The following is a 26140-nucleotide window of genomic DNA, read 5'->3' as shown; positions in this document are numbered from 1 at the left end:
AAATGTTAGGTGAACTTTGTAAGCAACCCACAGAGTATGATATGGTTTGCCCCAACCCAATTTCCCTTTTACTTGACAGCTTGGTCTTGCACACTGCATCTTGAAAAAGTGGAGTACAGCTTTTTCTTTTTTTTTTTTTTTTTTTTTTTTAACTGATCTATCTCGTTGTTAACAATGTGCCTGGACACACAGGTGCTTAACCACTTGCCAACCACGCACTGTAGTTTTACTGCTAAAGTGTGGGCCGGCTGTGCAGAATCACTAGTATGTGATTCTGTGTTTCCAGGTAGGGGGCATGCTCCCACCCATGCTGTCACTGGCTCCAGCACATGCCGATCATCAGTTCCCAGCCAATGATTTATGGTCGGAGCGAGTGGCAGGAGAGAGCTTTGTGTATGTAAACAACACAAAGCTGAGTTTTGACAATTGCGATGTGACGGTTTTTGTATCTTTGCAAAGCAGGGTATAAAAACCAGTACATTGCTTAGTAAAATCAGCACACATTACACATAGTAAACATAGTCGGGCACACATTTAACCCTTTGCTCCAGATGTTAACCCCTTCCCAGCCGGGGCCAGTTCAGTTTATATTACCGGTAGTACTGATCACCGTATTAGTATCACTGGTGATGGTACTGGCAGTTAGCAAGTTCCCACAAAGTGTCAGATTGCCTATTGTCTCGCTATAAGTCGCTAATCACTGCCATTACTAGTATAAAAATAAATTCCAGTGTATATCCCATCATTTGTAGATGCTTTTACTTTCACGCAAACCAATCAATATACACTCATATTGTTTTTTTTTTTCTGTTTTTTTTTTTTTTTTCGTTTTACCAAAGACCTGTAGCAGAAGACATTTTGGCCTAAATGTATGAAGAAATTTAGATTTTTTTACATTTTTAATTGAATATGTTTAATAACCGTAAACAAGATTGTGTGTTTTTTTTTTTTTTTTTTTTTTTTTTTTCAAAATGTATGGTCTTTTTTCAGTTATTTAGCAAAAAATAAAAAAACCCAGTGGTGATCAAAAGAAATCTCTATTTGTGGGGGAAAAAAATTATATAAATTTTGTTTGCGTTCAGGATTGTATCACTGTGCAATTGACAGTTAAAGTAGCGCAGTGCTAAATGGCAAAAAATGGCCTGTTCTTCCAGAGCTAAATTGATAGAGTGCTGCATATTCCTTGAGGGAAAAAATAGAAAGATCTGCATTCTCAGTCAGTGTTTTGTGCCGGTACGCACAGATACGTGCATATGAGCTTAAATATTGATGGATTTTGCCTAGGAATGTATTGTGCGCGTGAATACATGCAACACAAATGCCTGAAATTATGTCCAGAAATGCTGATGCTCAACCGTCAGTACAGAGTGCAAGAGGCCTAAGGCTCCATTCACACTAGCGCGTTTTTTGATGCATTTTGCAGAAATGCGTGGGAATTTTTTTAACATGGGTTCCTATGGAACATGTTCACATCAATGCCTTTCTGTACCTCTGCGTTTTTGGAAAGGGTCAGGGACTTTTTTTCATGCAAAATGCAGCGTTTTGCATGTAATAGAATTCAATGGACTAGCATCAAAAACGCAAGTGCAGTGTTTTTGATGCGTTTTTGGTGGTGGTTTTTTTTGTTTTTTTCCTGTAAAAAAAAAAAAAGCGGCCAAAAACGCTGCTCAAAAACGTGGCAAGCATCACAAAAAACACTGCAGAAACGCTCAAAAGCAACATGCATAGGTGTGAATCCAGCCTTAATGTGGAGAAAAATGTGACTAAAGTCATATACTGAATGCTATCATTACAGGTATTAACCACGTACCAGAGTAGAATGCTTTTTTTGCTAAAGTGAACCTTTATTTGTAAATGAAATTGTATGTAAAGTTTTCTAGGTTTTTGCATGTCCTTTTGACATGTTCCTTTACATTAAACACATGTATTGGAAAGCAGATGGTAATTGCAATGAATGTTGCAAGGAAAGGTGCACAGAATATATGCTCTTTATGTTTTTGGCTAGCTTGTTGTCCATAATATACACAGGAATCCTTTATGACCAGAGAATCCAAAGTATTTAAGTGACTTCACCATTTTCATTTTTAGCTGTTGGCTGATACTGTATCTCCTCATACTGCCATTGACTGGGGAAAAAAATGCAAACCAGGCTGCTTTGACTTCACACCTGCAGGATGTGCACTGTTTGACTAGGTTGCTACACTTTTTGCCCTACACTAAAGCCGAAGTCCAGCCTTCCGTTCACTTTAAATGGCTTGTTTGGGAAAAGCTTACCCAAACTGTTCCCATAATTATGTTACTCTGCCGCTGTCAACACTGTGTTTATACTGTAGTATCAGCTACACAAATTATTCAGCTCTGTGTTCTGTCAGTATCATAGGCGACTTCTCATCTGCTGCTGGAACAAGATTGGTTCAGGCCAACAACGTCTCAGCCATTCAGAGGAAGCCTCATATTTTTATCAATAAATGCAAGGCTTTGTTTGATTATCTGAAGTGGAGAGGCAGACAGATGACATAACAATTTCTACTTCGGCTAATTAGAGGCAGCCTTGTATTCATTGAGAAAAATAGGCTTCTGCCCAACTCTGTTTTTATCTAGAAGCAGATGAGAAGTTACCCCGTGATGCTGCCAGAACACAGCCCTGCATACTTTATGTAGCTCAGGGCTTGACAAATCCCAGGCGCTAGAAATTGCATCCTGGCACCTGGGCTTTTGTCAGCCCATTCACTGTTGGCACCAGGGGCAGGGATGCACAAATTCCTGTTGCTTGATGCCCGGGACATGTGGTTCCGGGCGCCAGGCAGTTTACCTGTTGGATGGAAGCATTCAGGCAGCTGGGCTGCCGCCTGAATGTTCTACACACTCCGTGCGCCCCCCCCCCCCCCCCGCTATGTCTCTTGGGCTCATCTGTGCTTGCCCATCTGTGGACCTGGGATAGCGCGTGCTGCTGGGTAGAGGGGAGGGAGGGGAGTGAGGGCACGTCTTGTTGCTGACCTGGAAGTGATGTATGACGTCAATTCCAGGGGCATCATTGACCTTTACACTGTGCATCAAGGCTAGGAAAGAATGTAATGCAATGTGATCTGCATTACATTCAGTGGAGCACAGGGGAGACATCCAGGGTCTCAATAACCACTTGCTGATTACACTATAGCCGAGTGATGGCTACAGCATGGACTTCCAGTTCTGGAAAGGGATCTATTGATATCCTCCCAACCCCCCCCCCCAGTACTCTGTGATTGCTGTGTTCTTTGGACACAGCTGATCAGACTGGGGTAAAGGGACAATCACAGCTGATCGCGACCTAAACACATTTGCCGGTTATCATCATTCCTTTCCGCACACTGTCACAGGATGAGCAGAGGAGAGCCAGTAATTGGCATGTGTGAAGGGGGACATCTACACTGATACTCAGGGCACTGATTATCAGTGCAGCCCCAACATTGCCCCAGTTCAGGGCTTACCGGTCCAGGGATCCCGCAATGTCCTCAACTGAGCAAATTCGTCCATCGGCTTCAGGCATCGGCATTGCAAGTGAGGGAAACCAGCAGTAAAGCCCTCAGGCTTCACTGACGGTTTCCTACTGCGCATGTGCGAGTCGCGCTGTGCTTTGTGAATGGTTCCGTCGTCTTCTGGAACACACACAGGTCCCAGAAGGTAGCGGGAGGGAGGAGGAGGGCCTGGACTTGACGCAGAATCGCTGTATGGTGATCTTACCAGAAACAGGGAGCGGCTATTTGTCAAAACCCCCCTCCCACCCCAAAAAGTGCCAAATGAGGCAGTGGAAGGGGGAGGGTGCAAACAAGCACAGCTTCCCCTTTTGGGTGGAGCTCCGCTTTAAGGTTTGAAATGTTGGCTATCTATCTACTCTGTGCAACCTCGGATTTTATATTTTATCAAACAATTGGGTAATTTATTGAATTTTTGTGCCCCCTAAAACTAACTTTAATGTGTTTCTTTACAGAAATTTTACCTTCACAGTAATATTGTGTGCCATAAACCATTAGAACTACCTCCTATTTTATTCTCTAGGGTGTCATAAGGCTGCATATAAGAAGGTTTTTTGTCCATGAAAATAAAGCTGTTTGTTAAAAAAAACAAAAAAAAACAAAAAAAAAAAGACTCCTAACTTCTTTTTTTTTTAGCTGGCTCCTAGATTCAAAGCAAATTTGTCAAGCCCTGGTGTAGCTGATTTTACTACAGTACAGTACGGCTCTGAAAGTGGCAGAATAACTTTGTTTTGGAAATATTTTGGGTTGGCATGGCCCAAACAAACTATTTGCATTGATAGGAAACCTGAACTTAGACTTTAAAGCGTATCTAAAGCCAAACTCTGTCCCCCCCCTTTGGTGAACATTTGTAACCTGGACAAAAAGTGGTGGGAAAGCCAAAAGTTTACAGTTTTCACCAGAACTGTTGGTAATTTTCCAATGGAGACACCTATTGTCACTAGTAATAGTATTTGCCCTTATTTGGGAGAGACTTCCTCTTAATGTTGTGTCTCCAGGACAGAAAATGAGAGGAAATCTTCCCAGTGGGACACAACCAGCAAACAAACCTGAAGCGCTAATCCTTCCGTCCCTACCTATCCTTCCAAAGCAAACAAAACCGCTTTGGAGATAGAGATATATAAAACCACTTAAGGACCAGGCCTTTTTTGACACATTGTTTACAAGTAAAAAACATTATTTTTTTGCTAGAAAATTACTTAGAAACCCCAAACACATTTTATGTATTTCTTCATTTTTTTTTTTTTTTTTTTTTTTTTTTTTTTTTAGCAAAGACGCTAGAGCAGTGTTTTCTCAACTTCAGTTCTCAAGGTGCCCCAACAGTTCATGTTTTCAGGATTTCCCTCAGATACCTGTGGTAATTACTAAGGCAGTGAAACTGATCAAATCACCTGTGCAAAATAATGGAAAGCCTGAAAACATGACCTGTTGGGGGCGCCTTGAGGACTGGAGTTGAGAAACACTGCGCTAGAGAATAAAATGGCGGTCGTTACAATCTTTTATGTCACACAATATTTGCGCAGCAGTTTTTCAAAAGCATTTTTTTTTTTTTTAAATATACTTTAAATAAATTTTAATGCAAAAAACAACCCACAATATATATTCAATTTTTTTTTTGTAAAATATAAGATGTTACGGTGAGTAACTAGATACCTAACATGTCACGCTTTAAAAGTGCGCACACTTAGAATGGTGACAAACTACAATACTTAAAAATCTCCATAGGCAAAACTTTAAAATGTTTTACAGGTTACCAGTTTAGAGTTAGAGGAGTTCTAGCGCTAGAATTATTGCACTCGCTCCAACGATTGCAGCAATACCTCACATGTATAATATATATCAAATTTTTTATTTTTTTTTTTTTATCGTCCCTTCTAAAAGCAATGCAGTGACTAATCAGCCGCTTGGATCGCTTTTATGAGAGAAAATCGCCGACTGAAAAAAAATGGGTTATGGCTGATGGCTTCAGCCATAACCCTGGTAAACCACATGAAAATTGTCACGTATATAGACATATCGTTGTCTTGAAGTGGTTAATGGAAGTCAAAACCAGAGGAAATTCCCAGCTCAACTTACCAACCAAATGAACCTGTCCAACAGTCTGCGTTAAAAATAGGGGGTGGTTAATGGCAGTGACCAGAATAGTACAGCGTTCAGCCCTGTCCAGCCACAGCCTACCATAGACTTTTGACAGGTTGCCTGCAGTAGGGCTGGACTCTCCACCTGTGTCCTGGCAGTTAGTGTTTGCATAATCAGGAGCCCAGCCTGATCATAAACAGAGACCAGGAGCTGCCTGTGAACGCTTGGTCGCTATGCTTGTAACATTCAGTGAGCATGCTCTCAGCATGCAAACCTCGCCCCCCCAGGTATGCATATGTGTGGCCGTTAAGGCCCACCCTCTTTGCCACTAAACATGTGTTGTGTGCTCTTCAAGAGGGTGAAGAGTAAGTGCATTTTTAGACAAAGTGAACTTGTTGTTTTTCCCTGACCTAAATCATGCCACCCTTCATAGATGTATATTTGTAAAGATCTAACAACCATGGTCAATGGTTGTTTACATTTGGCAGGAAAAGGCTCTTTCTTGGCCGCACCTGCGCAGTACAGCCCTGTAGACTTCTATGAGGCTCATCTACATCTGTCTTGTGGCTGGATGTAAACAAACAGTGGAAGCCATGGCTGTTGATTCTCAGCATATATACATTTGGAGTGGATATGATCATTTAGGTCAGGGCAAAGGGGGGAGAGAAAGTGTGCTGGTCATTTGAGAGTATTGTAGATAGATTATGGAAGAAAGAAAAATATAGTTGGCTCATAAAGATTAGCCTTATTTAGGTAAATCTATTACAAAATGAATATGGGCATCTGAATAACTCAGAGAATCTGTGAGGATTCCTTTACTTTGGAGGGATTTCCTGTTTTGGCTATGGGACAGAAAGTTAAGGGAAATTCACGTTTGACTCTGCCCACAATTCCAGTAGGTGGGGCCAAAGAAAAAAAATGCGTATCAAAAGGTGGCGATATTGCCTCCTGAATGCCTAAAAAAAAAAACGCCTTTCATTGTCTTCTGAAAATCAATCCTCCATGGATCACTTTTCAGGTAGGGTGCAATAAACCCTGCTGCCAGTGTGAAAGGAGTCTTAAAGTGTTTCAGAAAATGAATCTAGGCAAATTAGCCATTAAGCTTGACAGTTTGGTACCCTTATCATAAATATATGTATGAGCAGACAAACTAATGTACTGTAAATCTAGAAGCCAGTCAGTGCAGTAGAAGGCATCAGGCATTTTGAAGCAAACCTGTCATCACCCCTGTACTGAAAAATTTATATAACTTAAAAGCAAGTACTGAGCGTTTTCTTGTTGTACAATGTTCTCCCTAAATATTCTCCTAAGTATAATGTGATAATTGCAACCTTCAGATTGGTGTTTCATCTTTTGAACACCACCATTATGCATACTTCACTGTAGGTTAGTAATTGAATGCCAAGTGTCCATTGGGCTCTTGGAAAGAGAAAGTAGTAGAGACACCCACTAACCAGAGGTCAACATTGGGCATGGGGTATGCCAGGGCTCTGAAGATCCAGGCTCTACTTTGTATGGTATTATGTACTATTGTATGGTATTAAGGACTTCATTAACCTCCCTGGCGGTATGATTATTTCGGATTTTAGGTGCTGAAAGCGGTACAATTATTTTGCATGGAAATTTGGCATTTTATATTGTAGGCCTGTAATTCTTAACAATAACACACTTAAATCTGTCCAAACAAGAGTCTAGTAGATATCCCGGGTATGATGAGGTTTGAAACACAAAATCATAAACTGTAATATAATAAAAAAATATAAATAATTAAAAAAAAAATATAATAATAATTTAAATTTCCCCACGATTCACTATCGCTCAATTCTGCAAGTGTTCTAATTTACTATCGCTGTTTTCTAGCTGGTCTAAAGCCACTTTTGATGTAAAGGGACACTTTTTGGTTGCTATGGACAATCTCAAGTTTCCAGGCAGGAAGAACAGTATATATAATATAAAACTGCATGCAGGGCATTGGACAAAGCACTGGGGACAAAAGGGATGTGAAATAATTTCATACAGTACTGTAATCTGTAAGATTACAGTACTGTATGTGTTATGATTTTTACATTTTTTTTGAATTTGCTGCCAGGTTTCGCCCCGTGCGTCGCTCGCAGGGAACGGAGCCTGGCACAGAGAGGCTTCGGAGGAGGACGGAGCCCGCAGACACCGCGGGGGGACATCGCAGGATCCTGGGGACAAGGTAAGTATACCACACCAGGATCCTGCAATGCAATCCCGAGTGTGGGTCGGGGTTACCGCTAATGGTGCTGAAATTTAACCCCGAGTCACACTCGGGAATACCGTCAGGGAGGCTACCCACGTACTGACCGCCCCATAGCAGATTTACTGTTATAGGGCGGCTCTCCTGTGCAGGATCGTGTGTGTGTATATATTATGCGTTTCCGCTTTCAGGGGGCACGTGCGGGCCGCTTCTGCTTTGATTACTCACAGCAGAAGCCGATTTACGGGTGCTGGGCACTGGATGTCCGCCAATGCTCGGGCAGAGATCTGCCTATGTAAACAAGGCAGACCTCTGTTTTGACTGGAGGAAAGGGATGGATTTTGTGTCCCTGCAAAACGCAATACAATCCATCTCTTCCCCTAGTAAAAGCAGCACATACAGTACACAAAAAAAACACAGGTTAGGCACACATTTAACCCTTTGCCCTAGATGTTATCCCCTTTCCTGCAAGTGTCATTAGTACAGTGATCAGTGCTAAAAATACGTTTCCAGCAAAGTGTCAGCCAGTGTCTGATTTTTCCGCCGCAATATTGCAGTCTCTCTATAAGTTGCTGATCGCTGACATTACTGAAGCCCTGGCCAAAAGTTTTAAGAATGATACAAATGGTTTTCACAAAGTCTGCTGCTTCAGTGTTTTTTAGATCTTTTTGTCTGATGTTACTATTACTGAAGTATAATTACAAGCATTTCATGTGGGCTTTTATTGACCATGACATTAAAGGGGTTGTAAAAGCAGAAGGTGTTTTATCTTAATGCATTTTATGCATTAAGATAAAAATAACCTGCATTAAGGGCCAGTTCACACCACATGCAGTCCAGTGCATTTTTTTTTTTCTGCATCAAAAATGCATAGAACGTAGGTTATATGGTTTTCAATGGCATAGTTCACACCAGTGCTTCCAGTTACAGTGTGTTCCAGAAAAAAAAAGTAGAACATGCTGCATTTTTCCTGTACTGAAACGCTGTAAAAAGCATAAAAAACTCACAGGAATGCACCGGAACGCACCAAAAATGCACTAGAACACCCATGTTCTTATGGTTAAGGAAAAAAAAAGGGTGGAAAAATACACTGGACTGCATCAAAAACGCACCAAAATAGAACTGGAATGCATCAAAAACGCACATGCAAAAAAGCATCCGGAGCGCATCAGGACTGTTTATATGGTGTGAACTGGCCCTTAGATACAAAAAAAGCCATTCCCTCCTGGTTGGCTGAGACACAGCAGCAGCGCCATTGGCTCCCGCTGCTGTCAAAGTCAGCCAATCAGAAGAGAGGGGGCGGGGCCAAACTGCAGCTCTGTGTCTGAATGGACACACGGAGCTGCAGCTTGGCTTGGGTGCCCCATAGCATGCGGCTTGCTGTGGGGGCACTCGACAGGAGGGGGGGGGCTGGGAGCAGCAAAGAGGGAACAGAGAAGAGGAGGATTCGGACCACTCTGTGTATATCCATTTCACAGAGCAGGCAAGTATAACATGTTGGTTATTTAAAAAAAAAAAAAAAAGAGACTTTACAACCACTTTAAGTTTATGCGAAGAGTCAACATTTTCAGTGTTGACCCTCGTTCAAGACCTCTGCAATTCGCCCTGGCATGCTGTCAATCAACTTCTGGGCCACATCCTGACTGATGGCAGCCCATTCTTGCATAATCAATGCTTGGAGTTGTCAGAATTTTTTTGTTTTGTTTACCCGCCTGTTGAGGATTGACCACAAGTTCTCAATGGGATTAAGGTCTGGGGAGTTTCCTGGCTATTGACCCAAAATGTCGATGTTTTGTTCCCCCAGCCACTTGGTTATCACTTTTGCCTCATGGTAAGGTGCTTAATTATGCTGGAAAAGACATTGCTCGTCTCCAAACTGTTCTTGGGGGATGGTTTTTGTACCATTCTTCATGGCTGTGTTCTTAGGCAGAATTGTGAATGAGCCCACTCGGCTGAGAAGCAACCCCACACATGAATGGTCTCAGGATGCTTTACTGTTGACATGACACAGGACTGATGGTAGTGCTCAACATTTCTTCTCCGGACAAGGTTTTTTCTGGATGGCATTTTTAAAAAGACACCAGGACCTTTTCCCAGTAGAAAATGCAGGCGCAGCAAATGAGTATGCTGTCGTGCCTGCACAACTGGGCTGTGATGGAAAGACTCAGTCATCACAAAAAATGCGATTCGGACCTCTGCTGGAAGAAAATTTTATCAATTGGACCTCCATGAATTTCAATTCAATACCCCTGGCTTAGACCTTTTAAAAAAACAAAAATAAAATCACTGTGCTAGAACACATGATACTCTATCGTCTCTCCAGAAGGATTTAGCCATCTTTGTTTGGACATTGTCCAAAGTCCGTGTTCACTTCATTGGCTAGGATGCCGGATCAGAGATTATGCAGTAAAGTAAATCCCGATGCCTGTAAAGATTGACTGACTGTGTTAAAAAAGGTCTGTAAGGGCTTATTTACACTGCAGTTGCAGGCATCATTCAGATATCCACTCAAAGCCCAGGACGTCATGAGATGTACTGCGAGTGGGAAGTGAGTTAAAGTGTCGCTAAGGCTTCATTGAGATGTGCAGTTGGGTGGTAAAAATGTGTGCTAGAGCCTTGTTTTTGCCACCCACCAACCTTAAAGGAGAAGTCCAGCCTAAGCTTGTCCAGTCTGGGGTTCTCCTACGGGTCACAGGAGTGAAATTAGCTGCTCTCTGCTGACGTCACAGAAATCAGTCCAGGCACAGCGTCATCCTGACTTTGGAAGTCTGTATCCGCCAGGTGCCTGGACTGACAACTGTCTCAGCCTCTCAGCGAGCCGCTGAGAGGCTGAGACGGCCGCTCACTGGAGCTCTGAGCTGTGGAGGGAGAAGAGAGTAGAGCTGCTGATTGACAGTCAGCAACGCTCTGCTCGGGGAGCTATGAGAACCGAGCCGGGGATGTTGGATCGCTCGGTTCTCAGTGTAGAGGCGCCGGGGGATAGATACAGCATTGGACCAATGCTGCATCCACCTAGGTAATTATGATGGAGGAAAAACCCATACTTCTCTTTTAAGCTGCAATAGGCAGCAGATGAGGGTGTTTTCCATGCCACAATTGCGATGCAATTGGTATAATAAGTTTCTCTATTTGACAAGTTTTTATTGTCATTCTTTCTAGCCAGCCTACAACCCTGACTTAACGGCATTATGTCTGGTTAATTTAGATTGGTTATGGGGTGAAAAACTTGCCTTGCCCCGGTTCCATGTTAGGCTAAAAAATACTGGCTCCTAATTTTTTTAGCTGTCTCCTTAGATTCAAAGCAAATTTGTCAAGCCCTGCGGTACTGGCAAACTTCATATCATTGAAGGAAGGATGAATGGAAAAATGTACTCAGACATTCTTGATAAAAATCTGCTGCCATCTACCAGGATGATGAAGATGAAACGAGGGTGGGCATTTCAGCAAGACAATGATGCCAAACACAAATCCTAGGAAACTCTCGATTTTGTTTTCAAAGAAAAAAAAATAAAGCTGCTAAAATGGCCCAGCCAATCACATGACTTGAATCCAATATAAAATCTATGGAAAGAACTAAAGATCAGCGTTCAAGAGTTATGCCGCGTACACACGGTCGGACTTTTCGTCTACAAAAGTCCGACAGCCTGTCCGACAGACTTCCGGCGGACTTCCGGCGGACTTTCGGCGGACTTGCAGCAGACTTTCTAACGAACGGACTTGCCTACACACGACCACACAAAAGTCCGACGGATTCGTACGTGATGACGTACACCGGACTAAAATAAGGAAGTTCATAGCCAGTAGCCAATAGCTGCCCTAGCATGGGTTTTTGTCCGTCGGACTAGCACACAGACGAGCGGATTTCGGGGTCCGTCGTAGTTACGACGTAAAGATTTGAAGCATGTTTCAAATCTAAAGTCCGTCGGATTTGAGGCTGAAAAAGTCTGCTGAAAGTCCGGAGAAGCCCACACACGATCGGATTACCAGCCAGCTTTAGTCCGTCAGCGTCCGTTGGACTTTTGTAGATGAAAAGTCCGACCGTGTGTACGCGGCATTAGACTGCTTTTGTGGAAGAATAGGCAAAAATCACACCTGAGCAATGCATGTGACTAATTTCTCCATACAGAAGGCATCTTGAAGCTGTCATTACCAACAAATACAAATTTCAGTTCAATATTTTTATCCAGTGCCGTTCCATTTTATTACACATAACTTAATTTATGAACTTATTTATTTTGGTTTCCTTGTATGGATTGCATGGGTTGTTACTGACATGTGGTGAAAATTTTTATGTCGATGGCACCTTTGGAAATATATTTACGTAGAAAAATGGTGATGTGTTTAATACTTATTTTACTCGCTGTGTGTGTGGCTAGATATAGATCTCTCTCTCTTGTGTGTGGCAGCAACCAGGTGAGGAGTACAAAGACAAGTGTGTCTTGCCTACATTCAAACATGGTGGTGGAAGTGTCATGGTCTTGGGCTGCATGAATGCTGCCAGCACTGGAGAGCTACAGCTCATTGAGGGAACCGTGAATGCCAACATGTACTGTGATTTACTGAAGCAGAGCATGATCCCCCTCCCTTCGGAGACTGGGCTGCAGGGCAGTATTCCAACTTAACAACCCCAAACACACCTCCAAGACTACTACTGCCTTGCTAAAGAAGCTGAGGGTAAAGGTGATGGACTGGCCAAGCATGTCTCCAGACCTAAACCCTATTGAGCATCTGTGGGGCATCCTCAAATGGAAGGTGGAAGAGCAAAATGTCTCCAACGTCCACCAGCTCCGTGATGTCATCGTGGAAGAGGACTCCAGTGGCAACCCGTGAAGCTCTGGTAAACTCCATGCCCAGGAGGGTTTAGGCAGTGCTGGAAAATAATGGTGGCCATGCAAAATATTGACAGTTTGGGCCCAATTTGGACAATTTCACTTAGGGGTGTACTCATTTTTGTTGCCAGTGGTTTAGACATTAAGGGCTGTGTGTTGAGTTATTTTGAGGGGACAACAAATTTTCACATTATACAAGCTGTACACTCACTACTTTACATTGTAGCAAAGTGTCATTTTCTTCAGTGTTGTCACATGAAAAGATATAATAAAATTATTTACAAAAATGTGAGGCTTGTGTGTTTGTGTATAAATATAACCAGAAGTGGCATATAGAGGGAGTATATTTTTGGAGGGAGTCAGACATGAAGCTAAATGAAGGGTGGAGGGGAAATATAAATCTTTTATATTAAAGTAATACTAAAGGCTGAGACTTTTTTTTTTTTTTTGTTGGATATAATCATTTTAAATAGAATGCATAATACGGTAAATTTTACATTTTAATTGTAATGGCTTAATTTACTCCTAGTCTTATCAGCCTCTAACTTCTCAGTTCAGATGCTGATCTTCTCTGCATGGAGCCCTTGCATCACTGCTTTCTCCTGCCCAGGACTACTTGTCCCATGATGCATTGAGCCTCCCACAGTCACAAGTTTTCAGGCACTTGCATGTATGAACGGCATACCGAGCTGTATGTGTGCTGCACTGTTTATACTGACATGTGTGAACGGTGTACTGAGCTGAATGTGTGCTGCACTGTTTATACTGACATGCGTGAACAGTGTACTGAGCTGTATGTGTGCTGTATACTGAGTAATGCATTCTGTATGCAGGACAACTAATTTGCTGATCAGCTAATGTAATAAAAATGGTTGTCAACGATTTTCATTTTCAACTAATGTACATGTAAAAACATCTGGGTAGCAGTGACTATAACCTGATTTAATTTAATCTTAGCTTTAACTGCTTCCCGATCACCTGCCCCAGTTGTAATGCCGCAAGGTGGCAGGATACTGCAAATCGCCTTCGTGGTACGTCAGCTCGTTTAAGCGATACAGTGGGTGTGAGCGGGTCTGGCGGACTCTGTCCGGTGACCCACAATCGCAGTGTACAGAGCCAGAACAGGGATCTGCTTGACAGGGCACATGTCAGATCTTCTGTTCCCAGTGATCGGGAACAGCGATCTGTCATGTCCCTGGCAGCCCCCCCCCCCCCCTACAGTTAGAACACGCTGAGGGAACACAGTTAACCCCTTGATCGCCCCCCTAGTTTTAACCCCTTCCCTGCCAATGTAATTTATAAATTGATCAGTGCATATTTATAGCTCTGCTCAATGTAATAATGTCACTGGTCCCCAGAAAGTGTAATTTGGGGTCAGTTTTGTCCGCCGTAATGTCAGTCTCGCTAAAAATCGCTGATCGCAGCCATTACCAGTAAAAACAATAAAAAAAGTCACCAAATCTATCCCATAGTTTGTAAACGTGATAACTTTTGCGCAAACCAGGTAATATATGCCTATTGCAAATTTTCTTTTTCTTTTTTACCAAAAACATGTATTAAAAAAAAAAAAATATATATATATAGGTATATATATATAGGTATATATATATATATATATATATATATATATATATATATATATATATATATATATATATATATATATATATATATATGTGTGTGTTATTTATATATTATACATTTTTTTTTTTTTTTTGGATATGTATTCTAGTAGAAAGTATAAAAAAATTGTATTTGGTTTTATTTTTTGCTTATAGCACAAAAAATAAAAAACCACCAAAGAAAGCTCTATTTGTGGGGAAAAAAAACGTCAATTTTGTTTGGGCACAGCCTCGCACGACCGCGCAATTCAGTTAAAGCGACGCAGGGCCGTATCGCAAAAAATGGCCTGGTCAGGAAGTGGGTAAATCCTTCCGGTCCTTGAGTGGTTAAACAAGTACATACTGGAAAGATAAAAACCCTTAACCACTTCATCCCCGGACCATTTGGCTGGCCAAAGACCAGAGCACTTTTTGCGATTCCGCACTACGTCGCTTTAACTGACAAATACGCGATACATCACTGATCACCGCTCCCGATTACAGGGAGCGGTGATCAGTGACAGAGTCACTAGGCAGAATGGGGAAATGCTTGTTTACATTAGCATTTCCCCGTTCTTCCTCTCTGTAAGATGATCGCGGGTATCCCCGCGGACATCGAGTCTGCGATCCTACTCGCGGAGCCCTCGGCGGGTGCGTGCACTCCACTGGCGGCACGCGATGGCATGGCGGCAAATTCAAAGGGGCGTACAGGTACGCCCATTTGCGCAGCCATTCCATTCTGTCGACTTAAATATACAGGCAGCCGTCGGCAAGCAGTTAAAGGAGAAGTACAGCAAAAGCTCGTTTTGCTATACTTCTCCTGTGGATCACAGAAGTTCAGTTTGTTCTGCACTCCTGTGACCTGTTTATAGCAGACAGTGGGCTGAAGTCTGCTGATGTCACAGAGGAGCTGGTCCAGGCTCGGGCAAGATAGCGATAATGGAGTTTGGATCTGGCCATATGCCTGCATCGGCACCCGGCTCAGCCTTTCAGCAAGGGGGCAGTCGCCACTCTGTGCTCACGGAGCAAAAAAAAAATCCCAATATATTTTTTAACTATAAGAGCACAAATTTTGCAAGGATGAGGGCTGCTCTTCAGGTCCTAGACTGGGAGGGAATATTGGCATAGATGAACACAACAGAAATGGGAATTATTCAAAGATTGTTTGTGAACACACTGCAAAATATATTCCCATGGGCAATACATTTAAAAGGCTAAAAATAAAACTATGTGGCTCACGGCCAAAGTTAACAAAAGCTATAAATCCGTAAAGAAAAGAGCTTTTAAAAAATATAGAAACTAAGGAACACTTTCATCGTTTAAAGCGTTTACTACATAGTGCATAGTAGGTGAGGTTGAAAAAAAAGACAGAAGTCCATGAAGTCCAACCTATGTGTGTGATTATATGTCAGTATTACATTGTATATCCCTGTATGTTGTGGTTAAGGTGCTTATCTAATAGTTTTTGAAACTAACAATGCTCCCCGCTGATACCACCGCCTGTGGAAGTGAATTCCACATCCTTGCTGCTCTTACAGTAAAGAACCCTCTACGTAGTTTAAGGTTAAACCCCTTTTCTTATTTTAATGAATGGCCACATCTTGTTAAACTCCCTTCCGCGAAAAAGTTTTATCCCTATTGTGGGGTCACCAAGATGGTATTTGTAAATGGAAATCCTATCCCCTCTCAAGCGTCTCTTCTCCAGAGAGAATAAGTTCAGTGCTCGCAACCTTTCCTCATAACTAATATCCTCCAGACCCTTTATTAGCTTTGTTACTTTTTTTTGTATTCGCTCCATTTCCAGTACATCCTTCCTGAGGACTGGTGCCCAGAACTGGACAGCATATTCTAAGTGCGGCTGGACCAGAGTCTTGTAGAGCGGGAGAATTGTTGTTTTTATCTCTGGAGTTGATCTCTTCTTTGCATGCCAATATTGTGTTTGCTTTGTTAGCAGCAGTTTGGCATTGCTACTAACAGTAAAATCAGTCTGTATATGCAGTAAAGCATGCTTGTTTAACTCGCTGTGGAACCTAAGGGGTTACTCCTCCGCATTGTATAAAAAGGCTGTTTGATCCTGTCTTCTCCTATCTTCCCCTTGTCACCCTGTGTCTATTAGGGGCACAGTAATGCAAAAACTCACCCAAGCTCTACCGCATGTAGAATGATGAGCTGAATAACGGTGCTCAGGCTTGTTGTGTCCCATAAACATCAAAATGGTAAGACATTCCAGCAACTTGATTGCTTCTCCTTAAATCTTTATTGGGCACTAACAGTGGTGCGACATCTAAAGCGCTAACATGTTTTGGCCAGAGCCTTCCTCATAGCAATAGGGGCCCAGGGTGACCGTGAACCCCAGTCTGATCTGTACTATTGGGGCTTGCTGTAAACCTCACTGGAATGTGTGTGTACGTGTGTATGTATATGTGCAATATACATATAGACTGATATATATATATATATATATATATATATATATATATATATATATACACACACAGTAGTATATTGCAGTCTTAGGTTCCAAAAAGTCTGTGAAATCAAATTCAGCAGAGTGAATGGGCTGAATTGAAATGAGATCCATTTATCTTGTGAGCCCCACAAGCGTGTGTGCTGATCCACAGGATGCAAGGGATGCATTATATATATATATATAATGTCATACTATGGTGTGCTCTCTGCTGGGTCGTTTGGGGTGTGGCTGTATTCCATTGTGTCTGTCTGCCTTAAAGTATTATGGGATGTGTTTTGCTGTGAGGGGGGGGGGAATTCCTCCAACAGCTCTCCCTGCTGATTGGCCAGTCTTTAGATGAGAAGTTTGAATATCTGTGTGCCTGTGTTCAAATAGCTCATGTTCAGCAGCCAAAACGAGTACTGCCTAGTTTGTGGTTGCAAGTGTCTGGAATATCTGGTATCTATATTCAGACTGAAGGAAATGGTATATGACGAAAGCACTCAAGTGGAGTGTGGGACATTTCGTTAAATATATATCAGTCGTGTGACTTCTATCGGTTCTGGTGAAGCTTGTAGAAGGAGTTTTTATACTGCACTGAGCTGTCCTGTGAGACTGCAGGGCTCCTGATCCTCCTCTGGACATCTCTGGGCAGTGCTGATTGGCCCTGTGCTGATCACATACACTCTCCCAAGAAGAAAAAACCTCTTTAGCAATACACACCAAACAGCATTTTGCAGCCTGACTCCAAAGGCTCTGCCTTATCCGGACATGTTGTGGAGTCAGTGGAAGGAGGATCTGTGATCAATGCAGAGGATTAACCCCTTAGGTTCCACAGTGAGTATAACAAGCATGCTTTACTGCATATACACGCTGATTTTCCTGTTGTGGGTTTAGTAATATTTTAAAGCAGTGTTCCACCCAAGTCAGCAGCTACTAAAGTGTAGGTGCTGACTTTTAATAAACAGACACTCGCCTGTCCCACTGTTCAGCGATGCAGGCGCACAAAGCCTCACTCCTCTCCCCCTCCTCTCTGCGCCACCGGCATTGTAACAGTGGGCGCCAGGCTGTGGCTTCACAGCCGGGCGCGTACTTCACATGCGTGCGTCGCGCTGCGCGTTCTGATTGGCCGGGCAATCTTCTGGGTCCTGTGACGTGTCCCAGAAGATTGCAGGGAGGGGGGAAGAGGTGAACTTCCTTCTGGCGCCAGGGTAGACATGGAAATTTGGCATATCAGATGTTCACCAGTTTCTTAAAGTGGAACTCCGCTTTAAGTTGAATTTGTATGTAAGCTTGAACAGGTACTTTTTTTTTTTTTTTGTGTAACTCCAGCCAAAAAATTTTGTTTTTTGTTTTTTTGGATAGCACAGGGAAGGGTTAACATCTCTAATATTTGTTTTGTTTTCTGTGCCCCTGTTCATAAGATTTCACCTCGCTTTCTGTCCCTGTGACAACTGGATTTTGAAATTTTTGGGTTGTTGTAGAAACAAGGATTGGTAATAAAGCTTCAGGGGAGACACATTTTTTTTTCCCATAATAACACTTACACACGAGTGAATTTCCCTTCCTGGGGTAGGTTTCCTCTCGCTTCCTGTTGTCTCCCTCCGTTTGTAAGTATAAGTCGTATGTAAGCCAGATGTTTGCAACTCAGGGACTTCCTGTACCACTGGATTGGCGTAAGGCCGATGTGGTGCCTATATTTAACCATTGCCGACCAGGCTTTTTCTGGCACCTTTTGTTTACATGTTTAAATCTGTATTTTTTTTTTTTGCTACAAAATTACTTCTAACCTACAAACAATTTTATTTATTTTTTTTTTCTAGCAGAGACCCTTGGGAATAAAATGGTGATCGTTGCAATTTTTTGTCGCATGGTAGTATCTGTGTTTTTATGTATAATGTGAAAGATGTTGTGCCGTGTAAATTGATACCCAACATGTCACACTTTAAAATTGAGCACGCTTGTGGAATGGCGCAACCTACGGTACTTAAAAATCCCATAGGTGACACTTTAAACACCTTTGCAGGTTACCTGTTTAGAGTTAGAGCTAGTCTAGTGTTAGAATTATTGCTCTCACTCTAATGTTTGCAGCGACACCCCACGTGTGATGCAATTACCGATTTACATATGGTGTACAACTTTTGTATCTGTGCGCTTCTGAACGTGAGCATGTAGGGATAGGGGGGCGCTTTAAATTTTTTTTTTTTTAAATTTATTTTACTTTATAATTTTTACACTGTCCATTTTAATTTTTATCACTTTTATTTCTATTACAAGGAATGTAAACCTCCCTTGTAATTGAAATAAGGATGACCGTTCCTATTTATGAGAGATCTGGGGTCAAAAAGACCACAAATATCCTTTAGCTTTTTTTAAAAGCAAAAGCTAAACAAAAAAAAAAAAAAAATTTTACTTCCAGCCTAACTCGGAAGTGACATCATGACAGCCCAGTTATGACAGTTGGTGGAGTTTTTTCTTTTTAATCACCTATAGAAGCTCTTGTTATACCCCAGGGGTGCTGTCCTTGGATTTATATGGACCATTCTAAGGCTCCGATCACATCTCCACGTTCCGAATTGCGGGTGGAATCGCCACTATTCTGCCTGTGATTTACAGTAGCAGCAAATCGCAGAATGCCTGTTCGTTCCCATTGATTTTAAAAGCACCCCAAACAGAATTGCGAGCGAAATACAGGAGCTTCTTTTGGGCGACAGGCGTCCCGCGATTCTATTTGCTCTTTTTACTGTGATTGTCGCCCCCATACACGGAGATGTGAACGGTGCCTAGAGAGCTTTTGCATATTTTAATTACTATATTATTATATTATTTTTTGAACTAGATGGACTTGTGTCTTTTTCGACCAGACTATGTAACTATACCGAGTAGTTGTTTCAGCCCTAGCTGCGGGGGAGAGGTTTGAGGAGGTGCCCAATTGCACATAAATACGGGTGCAATGTGGTGTAAATGATGGATGGCCTTTTAATGATAAAATATGCTATTCCTGTATAACAGGGATGCTCAAACTTTTAAAGGGCGAGGGCCATTTAAGTGATTTTGTGAGGACCACAATGTAATGAAAATGAGCACTTGCTGTCCTGAGCCCCCTATATGGCCCCTTTTCACACGGGGTGAAATCCACTTGCTCAGTGGGGGATCTGTCTGCTGACTGGAGTGCGTGACAGGTCCGTGTCTGCTCCGCATATGCAGAGCAGGCACAGTCACAGCCTGCTCTATTTGGACCCTCCGATCCATCCAGACGACGGATCCCCCTTCCCTTCCTCTTTTTAGTGGATTGGAGGCAGGCGGTTGTAAGTGGACACAAGTCCATTTTACAGTTGTCATTTCATGGAGATGAATGAAGGGTCCGATTGGGTCCACCTGAAAAACTGGACTAGTCAAGTGAAAGGGGCCTAAGGCTGCTTTTACACTGATGCACTGCAGTTTACCTGCACATTGGGTGCAGCACAGTGCACCTGCGACTTTCCTGTAGGTTAGTTGTGCTTTGCCTTAGACTTCTATTCTATCTTGCAGGTGTGGTGCAATTTCAGTAAGCACAACAAACCCACAGGATATAATAGAAACTGGAACTGGAAAGCGGCAGGTGCAGATCGGTGTGAAAGCAACCTAAAAACCATTGACAAACTATGCCCATTACAAAGCTCGCATAACTTTGCCCAGTGCTAAAAGTGTTATTCTCATTAACTGACCTTTTATTATCCCGTTTTGCAGGCATTGCCGATGGTTGAATTCTTGTCCGAGGCAGAGTAATACTGAAAGCACTCCTCCTGGGGCAGGAGCCGGCGCTATAGAGGAAGCATCAGCTTATGTGGCTTCTGTTCCCACAGCTGCTTGCTCCTCCAGTGCTGGCTTTATCCACAACACTGATGCACTGGGATGTAGGATTGGCAACCTGCGATCTGGGCTTGCAAACCCGCCATCCCACAGCAGGTGGTCACGGGCCACCGGTTGGGCACCCCTGTTTTATGTTGTCATGTTTTAGCAAAAGGTCCATTTTTACCTGCAGAAGACAGGTCATCAGCCTGCTATAGATGTGACTGAGCTGCAAATATACAAAACCCTTTAGCAGGTAAACAGCTCCCATATATGTATTTAAGCTGTGTATTTAGTTGTTTGCCTGGAATTGAGCTTTGAGTGAATTGATTTGGGTTATTTAGGATCATGTTTAGAGCCCTATGAGTAGGATTGATTTTGTTCAGTTGTATTGATTTGGCATTTCTACTACATGCGCTATTTTAGAAGGGTAAAATGATCTAGTTACATAACATGATTTCCAGCACATGCCTATCAATGTTTACTAAAGCCTTGATTTAATTCATATGCTTTTCAAGGGATACAAAGAAATTCTCATACGGATCTGTTTTGTTCGTAAAGTTTGCCAGTTTGTTGCTTAAGATTGCGTGTAACGTGTATTCTAATGATTGCCTTCAGTCTTGCTCTATTGTACAGGCTCTTCTCCAGCATTGAAGCTCACTCTAATTTCACTAGACGCTTCAGTTCAACAGTAAGCAGCTGAGATTTGAACTGTTAAGGGGCAGGCTTGAATGTACCAAGTTGGTTGGGTACAATCAGCCTGCCAGATTCTCTTGTGATTATTGCTAGTGGCTGTTATAGCCACTAACTATAATCCACTGTTTTCTCCATTCGAATTGAGCAAATGTGGCTGCAGAAAAGAAATTTGCACTGTATATGGGTGACCTTGGCTCAAAGGGCTGACACTTTCTCTTTTGGTCTGAGTTCTGCTATTCTGATGATCATGGGAAGCCAATATAAATATATTTGGTTGGCTATGGCAGCCAAGATCAGTCTAGTAGCGGATAAAACAATATTGAATTAAAAATGACATTTCAGGCCTTCAAAACTACCAGGAAATGTAAAGTATTGCAGACTGGGGATTGTGGGGAGGTGTCATTAGTTACATATGTACGATGAGTGCACATAAGCACACATGCATTGGCATGCGTGGCAATGCTGCATTGCATTTTAACATTTACTGCAATTTTTTTTTTTTTAACTTTATTAAACTTTTTGTAAAGGATACTTTGCATTTATGCATGTTGCAGGGTTTTACACTTGCTACACTGGAAGAAAAAGTTGAGTCTGTCCTATTCCTCCTTCTGCCGCTCCTGCCCCCTGCGCAGCCCAGCACTCCAGTGTGCGCTGATGGAGCAAAGCACACAGACAGAGTGGAGGGGGAGAACTGAGCGATCAGTGGTGTTTGATCATCCAGTTCTCAGTGCAGAGCCAACAGGGAACAGATGCAGCATCAGATTGATGCTGCCTCCAACTAGGTTTTTTTTTTTTTTACTTTTTTCCAACGTACCCAACATAAATTCCCCATACTTTTTTTTTTTTTTTTTTTTTACATAGTCTTAACATGCCAGTGCATCTGCGGTGAGTTGACCATGAATGTGAAAAAAGAAAACCAATGTAGCCACCACATTTTAAGGACTGTTATGCTGCAATACATTTGTTTTAGTTTTAGACCGTCTCCAATTATATGGGCACATGCTTCTCCTACTGCTCTAGATCTAATGGTCAGTATCGCACTGGCATTCCAAAACACCTGCTGTATTGTATTCGGTATATATCCAGTATTACCCCTGTGCTCACATGCATTAAAGAGTGGGTTTCTAGTCCAAGGCTAAAGGTTCAAAATGTTTGGTGGTATCCTTATGTGAATGGTAGACTGGACAGAACCAAGTAATTTTTCAACAGTATAAACTTTGTTTGATTTCTACACTGGGCGCATTCTTCAGCGGTCACACGTCAGTTGCTTGCCTTGTCTGCATTTTTTCATTGACTATTATGCCCATAGATAAAACTGAAATGTCTTTGTTGGAAGTGCAAGAAACTGAGGGGAAAAAATATCAGTTTTAGAAGACCCTACATGCAGCAGAGTCAATGCTATAAGCAGTTTGAATTCTCCCTAATTTTTTCTTGTTGGTAATTCTACTATGTATACTTTATCTGCTGTATACATTTTTTTTTTTTTTTTTTTTTTTTTTTTTTTAACCTGGTCCTTTTTTTAAATAAAAAGCTGAAGCAGCTAAAAACATTTTAAACTGTTTCCAATAGATCTGTAGTTTAGCTAGTCTTGTGATCCAGGCTCCCCTAACAGACAACATAGGTTGATTATGGATGTCTGTTGTAGTTAGTGCTGAACACTGGAATGGAAAAAATTAAGGTTAAAGTGCTTCTAAAGGTTCAATGTTTTCTACCTTTAATGCATTCTATGCATTAACCACTTTAGCCCCGGAAGGATTTGCCCCCTTCCTGACCATTTTTTTTCTATACGGCACTGCATCGATTTAACTCAAAATTGAGGTCCTTTTTTCCCCCAAAACAGAGCTTTCTTTTGGTGGTAATCACCCCTGTGTGTTTTTTTTATTTTTTTTTATTTTTTTGCACTGTAAACAAAAAAAAAATTTTGGAAAAAAACAACAATATTCTGTACTTTTTGCTATAATATCCAAAAAAATAAAAAAAAACTAATTTCTTCATTAGTTTAGGCCGATATGTATTCTTCTACATATTTTTGGTAAAAAAATTGCAATAAGCCTATATTGGTTTGCGCTAAAGTTATAGCGTCAAAATAATACAATAATCCCTGTTCTAGTTCTGTCAAGAGCGATCGCAAGTGCCCGGCAGACATTGCGCCAACCGGGGACATGCTGCGGGCATGCGCGCCTGTTATAGCATCTTAAAGAGCTGACGTACAGCTACGGCAGTTTGCGCAGCGGTGCCAACCTGCCACAGTATGACTGCGGCGGCTGGTTGGCAAGCGGTTAAGGTAAAAAACCAGCCACATGCATCGCCCCCCTGAATACATACTCAAGCCTGTTCTCGATCCAGCAATGTGCACAAGAGCAGTGGCTCTCTCTGCGCTTTCTCCTTATTGGACAGTGAGGCAGCCTGATGTTGTCGATCACAGCTAATGAGGAGAAAGTGGGGGGTGGGGCCAAGCCATGCTTTGTGTATCAACGGACACAGAGCTGCCTTGGGAGTGTGTGCGCACACATGCTCCCCTATAGCAGTCTGCTATGGTGGCACTCGACAGAGGGGAGCAACACTGGTGGGGGACCCCAGAAGAGGAGGATTGGGGCTGCTTTGTACACTGTAAGGTACAGAGAATGCATTAGGAACCTATAGGACCACTTTAGTCCCTCAACCTTCAGTGGTGGTTTTTTCTGCTCTTAAATGCGACCACTTAAAATGGATATACTGTGTAGCATAGTTTTTTATGATTAAACATGGACTTCATGAACTGTTGAAGACCAGCGTCATGTCAGTCGGTAAATATAAATGTTGGGAGACATCAGTGACCGAATTGATTAAATTTATTTTTTGGGCTGGGGTGAAGATTCTTCTTTATTGACTGAGGGTGCCTAAATCCCCAGAGGGCCAACATTTGTACAATGTTTTGGTGCCATACAGTAGTTAAGAGGATTTTAATCCACAAACGGGGAAGCTGTAGGAAGAGCTGTGTGACTGGTCTGAACTTGTGGTATCGCCGGTGATTTACCATTATCGCTTTTAATGTGGTGGGAGGGTTATGGCTCTTTTGACCAAGTCACACTGTGCATTTGATATATTTTTGATACAAAAAAGTAAAAGTGAGAGAAGAGCTGCAGACGAGCACAGCACTGGATAGAATGAGGGCTCAGGTAAGTAAAAGGGGGAAGGTGAGAGGGGTATGCTGATCCTAAACATTTTTTACCTTGATGCAAGGAATTGGGTAAAAAAAGTTTAGGTTTTATAACCACGTTAACTTGTCAGTGGTCATAAAGTTCTGGATGATCTGTGTGTGTGTATATACATATTTATATTTCTGTACCTTCAGCATGTTTAATGTTATATGACACAGGAAAATGTGCATGTATTGCAGAATTGTACAAAATAGGTTTTTCTTTATTTGCCTTTAAAATGATACATTTTATTGTGGTTTAACAAACTTTTTCATTGTTTCTGTGCGTCTGTGTGGTAGGTTCCTGTCTGAAATGTTTTGTAGACAACTTATCTTTACAATTAAAGTTGTTTTAACTAATTAACTAATCGTCATTATTTATTTTTTTCTCCAGCTTCCAATTAAAGCCGGGCAGCAGAATACACACACCAAAGTCAGTATGGAGCACAACAAAGAGTGTCTCATAAACATTTCAAAGTACAAATTCTCCCTGGTCATAAGTGGACTTACACACATTTTAAAAAATGTAAACAACATGGTAAGCTTCTAGAGCAGGGTTCCAAAAAATATTGCATTAGTTGTTGATGTGCAGTTAAGGCGATTAGCTTCATATGTTCTTTTTTGCAGATAGAGATTTTGCCTGCCGTGTCACCTGCTGAAAAAAACTAATATTACCCCCATAATATTTTATTTGATTAGCCAATCTGGCAGTCTTGTGATCCATACCAAACAACTAGTATCTTGACCTTCATTGCAGCAGCAGAGCAGCTTGACCGAGAGCACACCCTATCCTGGTTATTGGACAATTTAGATGTAGCAGCACAGTTATGTTTCATCCTGTCTATATGTTTGCTTGCTATTACATGTGCACTGCAGTGGAGCTTGATTAGTTTAGACTGCTAATTCCCCCTTCCTTAAAGTGGAACTTTACCTAATGTGTGAGCTGGCAAGATATTTAAAGTCCAACTTTGTTTAAAAAAATTATAAATGCACATTCAAGTAAAAAAAGCATTTATTTTTTTTTCTCTCAGGAACCTCAGATCACAGGTGCAATGTCAGGCTCCTGCAGACACTCCTACAGTTCTCTGCCCGTACCTCTGTAAAGCCTGTCAGTTTCAGAGCGTCAGGAAATGGAAATGGGCTAGGAGGGCCCTGACCAGTGATCTTGTAGTCCGTTGAGAACTACAAGTCCTTCTGCAGTGGCAGAGAGGACTTATAGTCTATTCATTCGCAGATTGCTGTTAATGAAAGATGCTGCTGTGCACGTAGAGCCCCTCACGACCACACCGATTTTAAACGTGACAGCAGCTGCACGGGAGAGGAACCGCTGCTCGCTTTTACCGGGGGGGTGGTTCATAGCCACATGGTACACCCTAAATACAGGTATATAGTGTAACATGTTGCTAAAGCTGAACTTGGTCTTTAAAGGATAAGTCCACCCTAACACTAAAATTGCTACATAAATAGACATCCACGATCTAACACTAACCGAACTAGCCCTGTAAAGAAGAAATCAGTATACATACCTTTTATGAAGCCGATCCGACTCAGTCCCACACTGGGCTGTCGGCTGCAGCTTCGCTGTGGAGGCGGGTGCAGAGGACACAGCCGACAGCAGAAGCCCCATAGTAAGTCTATGGGTGACGTCACTTCCCATTCATTTCGCAGCCGTTTTCAGCTGTGTCCTCTGCAGAGCTTCCGCCGCTGGAGACCAGACCAAATCGGCTTAAAAAAAAAAAAAAGG

At 42.1% G+C, this 26140-nt stretch overlaps 1 protein-coding gene across 2 annotated transcripts in view; it reads left to right on the top strand.

Annotated features, from left to right (window-relative positions):
* NF1 (neurofibromin 1) overlaps positions 1-26140 on the top strand; it is a 496399-nt gene that overhangs the window by 5070 nt on the left and 465189 nt on the right. For both annotated transcript variants that reach the window (XM_073615002.1, XM_073615001.1), the window contains exon 2: positions 24791-24934. In XM_073615002.1, coding sequence (XP_073471103.1) covers positions 24791-24934 — 144 coding nt within the window. The remainder of the gene's footprint in view (positions 1-24790; positions 24935-26140) is intronic.

This window comes from Aquarana catesbeiana, linkage group LG02 (assembly GCF_042186555.1).
Source record: "Aquarana catesbeiana isolate 2022-GZ linkage group LG02, ASM4218655v1, whole genome shotgun sequence".
NCBI lineage: Eukaryota > Metazoa > Chordata > Amphibia > Anura > Ranidae > Aquarana > Aquarana catesbeiana.
The sequence above is the reverse complement of the archived record's forward strand: the minus strand, read 5'-3'. Positions and strand labels throughout refer to the sequence as shown.